This window comes from Nannospalax galili, unplaced genomic scaffold (genome assembly GCF_000622305.1).
Source record: "Nannospalax galili isolate Female #2095 unplaced genomic scaffold, S.galili_v1.0 scaffold334, whole genome shotgun sequence".
NCBI lineage: Eukaryota > Metazoa > Chordata > Mammalia > Rodentia > Spalacidae > Nannospalax > Nannospalax galili.
Genome location: NW_008336888.1, coordinates 3264961 through 3274674, shown reverse-complemented (window position 1 = coordinate 3274674; position 9714 = coordinate 3264961). Strand labels below are relative to the sequence as shown.

The 9714-nt window shown below is 38.9% G+C and overlaps 1 protein-coding gene across 1 annotated transcript in view; it reads right to left on the bottom strand.

Annotated features, from left to right (window-relative positions):
- Positions 1 to 9714, bottom strand: part of Spag1 (sperm associated antigen 1) — a 73970-nt gene that overhangs the window by 53961 nt on the left and 10295 nt on the right. Inside the window, exons 4-7 of the mRNA XM_008831555.3 lie at positions 8492 to 8617; positions 2996 to 3060; positions 1929 to 2038; positions 540 to 645 (exon numbers count right to left, since the gene is read on the bottom strand). Of these exons, the coding sequence (XP_008829777.1) occupies positions 540 to 645; positions 1929 to 2038; positions 2996 to 3060; positions 8492 to 8617 (407 nt within the window). The remainder of the gene's footprint in view (positions 1 to 539; positions 646 to 1928; positions 2039 to 2995; positions 3061 to 8491; positions 8618 to 9714) is intronic.

Sequence of the window (9714 nt, the reverse complement as noted above, 5' to 3'; positions counted from 1 at the left end):
CTAGCACCCACATGGCAGCTGACAATGACCTGTAACTCAAGTCACAGGGGATCCAGCATCCCTTTCTGGCCTCCATAGGCACCTGCACATACACAGTGCACCTACATGCACTCAGACACACACACACATACACATAAAAATCTTTAAACAAATCTTTAAAAAATAAAAAAAATTTAAAGCACCAAAAAAACAAGACAATCACAAATTAATTTATGATAGGTCACAGGTATAATATCCTAAGTGATTCCAATGTATTTAGCTTATTTGTATGGTTTTAACAATTAAAACATCATTTAAAATATTTGTTTTATTTTTAATTATGTGTATGTATGTGCTTGTCTGTGGGTATGTGCATGTGTCTGAAGAGGGAATCAGATTCCCTGGAGCTGGACATACATGTCATAAGCCATCCCATGTGTATGTTGAGAACCAAACTCAGAGAAGAGCAACATGTGCTCTTAACTGCTAAGCCATTGCTCTAGGCCAAAACACCAGTTTTTGGAGATGGCAATGTTAAATTGCAATGAAAACCTGCTCACCTGGTGTAATACATCATGGCCTCTTCATAATCTCCTGAACGAAAAGCCTCATTTCCTTTTTCCTTCTCACGACAAGCAAGAAAAACTTTTTCTTTCTCAGTTAGACCTAGAAATAAATATTATTTAATATATGTGAAAATAGAATTTAAAATATTTTTTTGGTCTTTTTGAGACAGGGTCTCCCTGTAGCCCCAGCTGTCCTAGAACTCACTATGTAGACTAGCCTAACCTTGAACTCACAGAGATCTGCCTGCCTCTGCCTCCCGAGTGCTGGGATCAAAGGCATGCACCACCACGCCTGGCTTAAAATAATTTTCAAAAAGCTTAAATCAAGCATGCTTTCTTTGGCACAGTCCTAGGAACAGAACCCAGGGCCCCAGGAACAGCAGACAAACACTCCACCACCGAGTTGCATTCCCAGGCCCCAAGAACCTATTTTAACTGGAGCAGAAAGTAGCAAATTAAGCAAAACAAAATTTAAAATTTCCTGAGTGTAGGGATATTTCTTCTTTTCTCATCTGTCACATTTTTTTCGAGGAGCTAGTTTTCTTATTAGTTGTGTTTTATTTACAGGTCATCTGTGGTCAAATGAAAAACTGTCTCATCTTACTGCTGTGAGGCAAATAGAAAAAAAAAGGGGGTTTTTTGTTTTGTTTTATTTTTATAAAAGAGTAGATTGAAAAAAGGAAATGAAAACAAATGTTCTAAGAAAATGGGTTTAAATGTCAATGTCTTACAAATCACATTATTAAAGCCAGGCATGTTGGCACACACCTGAATCCCAGCATTTGAGAAGTACACGCAGGGGGATCAGGAATTCAAGATCATATTCAACGGCATGCTGAGTTTGAGACCAATCTAGCTACATAAAACCCTGTCTCAAAAAGCCCAAACAATCCCAACAACAACAACAACAACAAAATTACATTATTAGAACTATTATTCACATAAAATGAAGTAATTAGGGTTGGGGTGCGGTTCCATTGGTTGAGTGCCTGCATCGCACGCAAGAAGCCCTAGGTTCCATCACCAGCACCACATGAAACTAGGTGTGGTGGCACACACCTGTAATCCCAGCACTTGGGAGGTGGAGCCAAGAGGACCAGAAGTTTAAGGTCATCCCTCAACAGCATAGTAAGTTCAATGTCAGCCTAGACTACATGGTACCCTGTCTCAAAATTTTTTTTTTGAGTAATTAAAGATAGAAATAAATTTCTTAGGAGTGGCCAACTTTGGGAGAAAAATCTATAAATGGTAATGGTAATCTATAGTGTTATGATAGATAATGTGGTTATAGATAATCTATAGATAATGTTCCCTTCATTGATAAGTTTCTATTATAATTTAAAAAATTTGAAGATGACTAAATTATTCCTATTTCTCTTTTACCTGCTGTCTCTATTCTTGTTTCTAATTTAGATAGATGAGCCTTGTTGTCTACTATGGTCTTTTCTTTGTAATCTTCATCCAGTTTTAAACATTCCTTTTCCACATCAAATCTGAAATGAAAAAAACAACAAAAACAAAAAAAGCACGACGCAAGCAGGAAAATAGAATCCATCACTGCTATCCTTGTACTTGAAACACACATTGAACATCTCTCAGTCTGAAATGTTTGGAACAAGAACTATAAACGGAGTTGTGGGTTTTTTTCAAATTTTGGTATTTGCACATACTGAATGAGATCTATGGGTAATCTGCAAGTCAAAGCACAGCAACTCATTCCTGCTTAACATACACCTTATACACAGACCCTAAGCAGAATTTAATGCAATATTTTAAATAATTTTGGATGATATGGAATTTTCCACTGGTGGTGACCTGTCAGTGCTGAAAGAGTTTCAGATTTAGGAGCTTTCTGAATTTTGGATCTTTGGATTATTGATGTTCAACCTGCACTGAGTGTCCAGGCATATATATGAAATATGCACAATAGGTTTGTTCCTAAAGTTACCGGCATTCTTCTTGAGAAGACATGCAGTTAAGGGAAGACTTAAATAGCAGTCAGATCTAACCTGTTCTAGATGTTGTAATTAAAACTGTCGCTAATTTTCCTCCATTTAAAACATTCGTACCTTTTAAATTTGGACAAGTATAAGGGTGACAATAGTTATTTGTGGTTGTTTTATAAGTTAAAGGGTGCAGTAGGTTTTTTTATTCATGAAAAAAAAAGATTAAAAGTGCTTAAACTAGCCAGCTGTGGTAGTACATGCCTACAAATCCCAGCAATCGGGAGACTGAGAAAAGATTTCTGGATTTGAGGCCAGCTTGGGTTCCATAGTGAGACCCTGTCTAAAAGAAATAAAGGGGAAAAGGTGTTTTAGCAAAACGGTAATTTTGCTAAGGAAGTTTGGTACAGTTTGTGTATTCAAGTTTATAATAATATTTAAAATTATAATAGTTCATGGTAGAAAATTTTCAGTGACAATTTTTATATAAAGAAACAGAAAACATACTTATCCCAGTCTGCATAGTCCCTTGGAATTTTCTTTTTAGCTGGTCTACCTTTTGAATACTTTTCCTGAAAGAATAAAATCATACTTCATGAGACACATTAAGATCACCAGGATGCACTGTGAATGCAACATGAACAACTGAAGTAAGATATACAAATTGAATGGATCAGAAAAATAGGTCCCCCTGGGGTTAAGGCAACTTCAGTATCATAATAAAACACCCCACGTAAAAGAAAGGGTTTTTAATTTGTAGTTAATTCTGGGGGTAATCAAGAATTTTACATATATATGTAAAATATATAATGTGAAAACTCACATGTGATCATTAATGATTTTCTTATACTAAAAATGTACTAAACTTATTCAATCTTACATCCTAGGCATTTGGAGAAACAAGAAAAACTACTTTGCTATATTAGAACTGTTTTGTTTGTATGATAGACAACCAACTTGGACAAAAGCCATCTACAAAAGATAAATCATTGGCTTATGTAACCAAACTGATGATAAGCAGGTGATGTTAGAGAAAGGCTTTCCAATGTCTGCTCTCTGGCTTCTCCTGTCTACCCCATACTCTGAGCTCTCTGCCTGCTGATTTCATTTTCTTGACAGCCACCTGTTTCCTCCAAGTGGTAGGAGACATGCCCATAACAGTCTGGGATTATAGCCTGACAGGCCTCAGGGGGCAGGGGGTGGGGGGATTCTGACTCTCCTCTTTCTCATCAGTTAGAGAAACCCCAGGGAAGGGTCTGAGCAGCTAGCTCAGGTGCAGAGTGGTCCAAACTAGGTCCCAGCCCCATGATGGGGTATGCAGGTTCTATACCAGAAGGAAACAGGAAGGAAGATAATAGCCATTATATCAGAAATACTCAATCTCCCAGAACAGGTCATACAGTGTTACCCTAGATATGTACAAAGAGACTGGCACGAGGGAAGCCGCCACATAGAGACAAAGGTAGAGACTAGAGTTCAGCTGCCACAGCCAAGGAGAACCTGTGATTCCAGAAATTGGAAGAGCAAGGGGTGATCCTCCTCTACAGGTTCAATCGGAGCATGGCCCTGCCAATACCTTGATTTTTGTACTTCTGGCCTCTTCAACTGTAAAATAAATACTATATTTCTTTTGTTTTAAGCCAAGCATTTTTTTAGAAAACAAACACCAGTGGTTATCTTATTTTTAAAAAGGAACTGATTAGAAATTTGGAGTACTGAGATTCAAGAGATGGTCCAGTAGTTAAGAGCACTAGCTGCTCTTACAGAGGACCTGGGTTCAGTTTCCAGCACCCACAGAGCAGAAATCTGATGACTTCTTTTGGCCTCAGTGGGCATTGTATGCACGGGTGCACTTACATACATTCAGGCAAAACACTCATACACCTAAAATTAAATAAATAAATAAATAAATAAATAAATAAATAAATAAATAAATAAAATGAAATAAAGTAAAATAAAATTCAGGTGCTCAGGTGTACTAGCTATAGTTCAAGTACTAAGTCCCACCTGTTGCTAGTGGCTACTCTATCAGACAATGAGCCCCAGATCAGTGAAAGGGGCTAGGTGGAGGGTGAGAGGGGGGGTGGGAAAGAAAGAGAGAGAGAGAGAGAGAGAGAAACAGACAGACAGACAGAGAGACAGAGAGAGGGAGAGAGAGAGAGGAGAGAGAGAGGAGAGAGGGAGAGAGAGAGAGAGAGAGAGAGAGAGAGAGAGAGAGAGAGAGACTAGAATATAGTTCAGTTGGCAGAGGGCTTGCCTCGCATTCATGAAACCCTGGATTCCATCCCTAGCACCACATAAAATAGGTATGCTGGCATAGGCCTGTAATCTCAGCATTCAGAAAATAGAAGAAAGAGAATTAGGAGTTCAAGGTCATCTTCAACTTTATTGCTAAAACATTCATAACTCTTCATTCCTCTGCTGTCTGATAATTTATGTCTCTAGACTTTTTCACTCATTAGGAATTATACAAGTAGTGGGGGAAGCCACCATCTATAATCAACAAATGCATATTCATTAATGAAGCACTATGGGCTAAGTCTGTGCCCTAAAAATATAACAATGTATCATACTTGATCTTTGCCTTCAAAGAGTTTATAATTCACTGGAATAGACAGATTAGTGGCTCAATGATTCTCAGTTTGAATTCCAGGGAATGCAAAAAGTCAATGCTTTTGTTTGGTTGGTTGTTTTCCTTTCTTTCTTTGAGATAGAGTCGTTCTATGTTGCCCAGACTAGCCTGTAATTCTTGGATTCAAATGCTCCTCCTGCCTCAGCCTCCTGAGCAGCTGGGTCTACAGGTGTGCAGCTCTGCACCTGGCAGTGCTGTTTGTAATACTGTTAGTGCTTTGTCTTTCCCATTCTGTTGACATTTTCACTAAGAGGTAAGGCTGCTGTGGCTCAGTATGAATCAAAGCAGAGGCAAAATTTGCTAGTATACATGGTGGAAAAAATCCAATTAAAACTTAAAAATACCTTTGATGAAAGAGTAAATTATGTTTTTTAAATCTTGAACTTTGAGGACATGTCATTTTAGTATTTTTTGTGACAAACCAAGAAGTATGCATAAAATCCTATACTGAGTAGGAAACAGAAGTTCACTGTGTATGTTAACAAAAGCACTTGTGGTCTTGCAAGATGGCTCAGCAAGTACAGGTGCCTGCCACCAAAACTAATGATCTGAGTTTGATCCCAGGGACCCACATGTGCACCCCCCCAAATACACACACACACACACACACACACACACACACACACAAAAGAATAAATAAAGAAAAACACTTGGAGTCTAGTGGACATTTTGTTTAAAATGAGCAAATGGATCTTTGTCACTCTAAAGAAACCAGTAACAGGCTGGGCGTGGTGGCACACACCTTTAATCCCAGCACTTGGGAGGCAGAGGCAGGCAGATCTTTGTGAGTTCGAGGCCAGCCTGGTCTACATAGTGAGTTCCAGGACAGCTGGGGCTACAAGGAGACCCTGTCTCAAAAAGACAAAAAAAAAAAAAAAGAAACCAATAACAATATTTATTTTCCAGTGAGAAAATCCAAGCTTCCAAGTGCAAATCAGGGTTTTAATATTCACATGCATTTATCAAATACCCACCTGTTACAAAATATGTCCCCCTAAGTAGGATATTTATCAAAAGATGAAATCATACAAATTACTTGACTTTTATTAGAAAGACATGAAATAGAGTGCTATCTCTTCTAAAAATGTAAGAAAATTCTTCCACTAGACATGGCAGAGTAGTTGGTTTTTATTAGGTGTCTGGAACAAGGGCAAATTTGTTGACATCAGGCCACTGTCCTTTTATGGGTTCAAACAGAGGAGCTTATCCTATCTGTCAAACAAAATTGGCCTGTTGGGGATTCAGCTATTATCTTTTCCTTCCCAGTGTCCAGAGGACTTAGATTCCATTCGTGATATGGAAATTTAGCCTGAGTGACACCATTTTGGTTTGGTCTGTTTGGGCCTAGTACAGGAACTCATTTCAAGTCACTTTTTATATTACATGTTTTTTGTTTGTTTTTGTTTTTGTTTTTTTGTGTGTGTGCATGTGTGTGTGTGTGTGTGTGTGTGTGATAGCACAAGTGTGGAGGTCAGATAACAACCTATGGGAGTTGGTTTGTCTCCTACCATGTGGATCCTGGGGATCAAACTCAGGTCATCAGGCTTAGCAGCAAGTGGCTTTACTCCTAGGCAATCTTACTGGCCCTCCTATCATTTTTATTTAGCATCCTTGGAAGACTTTTCTGATGAGCTCCATTCGGGATATTAGTACTGTGATTTTTTTTTTTTTTAGACAGGGTCTCATGCAGGCTCTCAAGGCTGGCCTTGAACTTGATATGTAGCTGATGATGACTTTGGACTTCTGATCCTCTTGCTTCCAACTCCCTAGTGTGAGATTATAGGCTTGTACCACCATACTGGGTTTAGGCAATGTGACTTTTAATTGTATAATGAAATGTGTGAATGTTTGGAAGATCTGCATAACTTTTAATGACCTTTACTTTTCAGAAGTGTAATACCAAAAAGTCTGAACCATATGGACATGGTATGCTATGTTTTAGACAGTAATAAGAGGATACTATGGAAACACATGGAAGGTATCCTAGTCTTTCAGAGTCAAGGAGCATCTCCTTTTTCATAGAAGAATATAACACAGTGTAGTATATTTTGTACTGTGTACTTAGTCTGTGTCTTAAATCTTTTTACACATTTTTAAAATGTTTTTATATGTGTATGTGTATATGCTATGTATATAATATCTGTGTTAGTGTGTGTTAGTGTATGTGTACAAGTATGTGCAGGTGCCTGAAGAGGTCAGAAAAGGGCATTGGATCTCTTGGAGCTGGAGATGCAGACATTTGTAAGCCATGTGATATGGGTGTCACTGAACTCTGGTCCTCATGATTGGCAAGATATTGTAAAATGATTAGTACAACTGATCTAGTTTATGCTATTTTTTTTACTTGGAATTTTATTTATTTATTTATTTAATTTATTTATTTATTTTTGAGACAGTCTCATATGTAGCAGATTGGCCTTAAAGTTCAAGATTTAAAAAACATAATTTACTCTTTCATCAAAGGTATTTTTAAGTTTTAATTGGATTTTTTCCACCATGTATACTAGCAAATTTTGCCTCTGCTTTGATTCATACTGAGCCACAGCAGCCTTACCTCTTAGTGAAAATGTCAACAGAATGGGAAAGACAAAGCACTAACAGTATTACAAACAGCACTGCCAGGTGCAGAGCTGCACACCTGTAGACCCAGCTGCTCAGGAGGCTGAGGCAGGAGGAGCATTTGAATCCAAGAATTACAGGCTAGTCTGGGCAACATAGAATGACTCTATCTCAAAGAAAGAAAGGAAAACAACCAACCAAACAAATATAGCATTGACTTTTTGCATTCCCTGGAATTCAAACTGAGAATCATTGAGCCACTAATCTGTCTATTCCAGTGAATTATAAACTCTTTGAAGGCAAAGATCAAGTATGATACATTGTTATATTTTTAGGGCACAGACTTAGCCCATAGTGCTTCATTAATGAATATGCATTTGTTGATTATAGATGGTGGCTTCCCCCACTACTTGTATAATTCCTAATGAGTGAAAAAGTCTAGAGACATAAATTATCAGACAGCAGAGGAATGAAGAGTTATGAATGTTTTAGCAATAAAGTTGAAGAGTCAAGGTAAGATGAGGAGTCAGCAAGATGGTTCAGTTGGTAAAAGCACTTATAGCCAAACCTGAAGGTTCAATCCTCAGAGTCCACCGAGTGAAATTACCAACTCCTACAAATACCAACTCCTGCAAGGTATCCTCTGACCTTCACACACATACTATGGCATGAACATGCCTACACACCCTCAAACCCTTACATCACACTCTGGCTGCTCTGATTAGACAGAGATAGTCCTCCACCCTTGCCCATCAGCCCCACCCCATACCAAAAAGGCCTACCCACCCCCCACCCCCATAATAAAGGCCTACCTTCCCCATGTGAGGACAACTGTTTGAGCTTCGAACTGGAGGTAAATGATCTTCCACTCTTGAATGTGTTTCAGTGTCATGAAAGTGCATTGTATTTTCTTCTTTTTTAATTTCTGATACCCAGCTCTGAGAAGCATAGAGAAATAAAAAGGTAACTATATGGTTCAAGTTAACCATGCATTAGAAAGAACATTTCATAGTTTCTTTTCCGAGTCTACTTTTCAGGTGAAAATTTGATGCCATTCTATCTGGAATGCCCTTTATGATTTAATTCTGATAAATAACTACAACATGAAATTTACATGAACCATATTTAGTGTATAGTTCAATCTCATTAAGAATATTGGGGCCAGTGAGATGGCTCAGTGGGTACTTGCTACCAGGCCTGATGGACCTGAGGACCTACATGGTGGAAGAAGAGAACTGACTCCTGCAAACTGTCCTCTGACCCATTATTTTTCTATGGGATTTTTATGGGGTAGAGTTTTTTTTTTTGTTTGTTTGCTGTTGTTGGAGACAAGGTCTTACTATGTAGCCCTGGCTAGTCTGGAATCTGCCTGCCCCTACCTCCCAAATGCCAGGATTAAAGGTATACACCATTATGGATGGAAAGAGTGTATTTTTTTGAGACAGGTCAAAGCTGGCCTTAAACTCTCTATATGTAGCCAAAGATGATCTTGAGCTCCTGACCCACCTGCCTCCACCTCCCAAGTGCCGGGATTGCAAGGATACCCCATCAAGTACAGCACTGGGGGGAGGAAGGGTTGGATTTTTGAGACAGAGTCTTGCTATAGCTCAGGCTGGCCTAGAACTCTCAATTTTCCTGACTGCCTCCCAAGTGCTGGGTTTACAGCTATGCACCACCAAACCTGGCTATTTATCTTGCAAGGTTTTACTAATCAAACTTTCCCTGGACTAATCAAAGTGTCCTTGAATTTGGTGGTTGGGCTACAGTACTGCTTCTCCACACACACACACAGATTTTAGGGTGTCTGTTTATTGTCAGTCTCTCCTCATACTGTGACTTTGTATACAACAGTGGCCATGTCTTAATTTCATCTTCATCTGGCACATACTAGGCACATACAGGAACTATATAGCTGCATGTGGTCCTGAACTCCCCAGCCTCCTGCCTCCAGCCTCCTGCCTCCACCTCCCAAGTGCTGTGATCATAGGCATGCACCACCACGCCTGGCTCACATGTTGGGTTTTAAATTATTTAT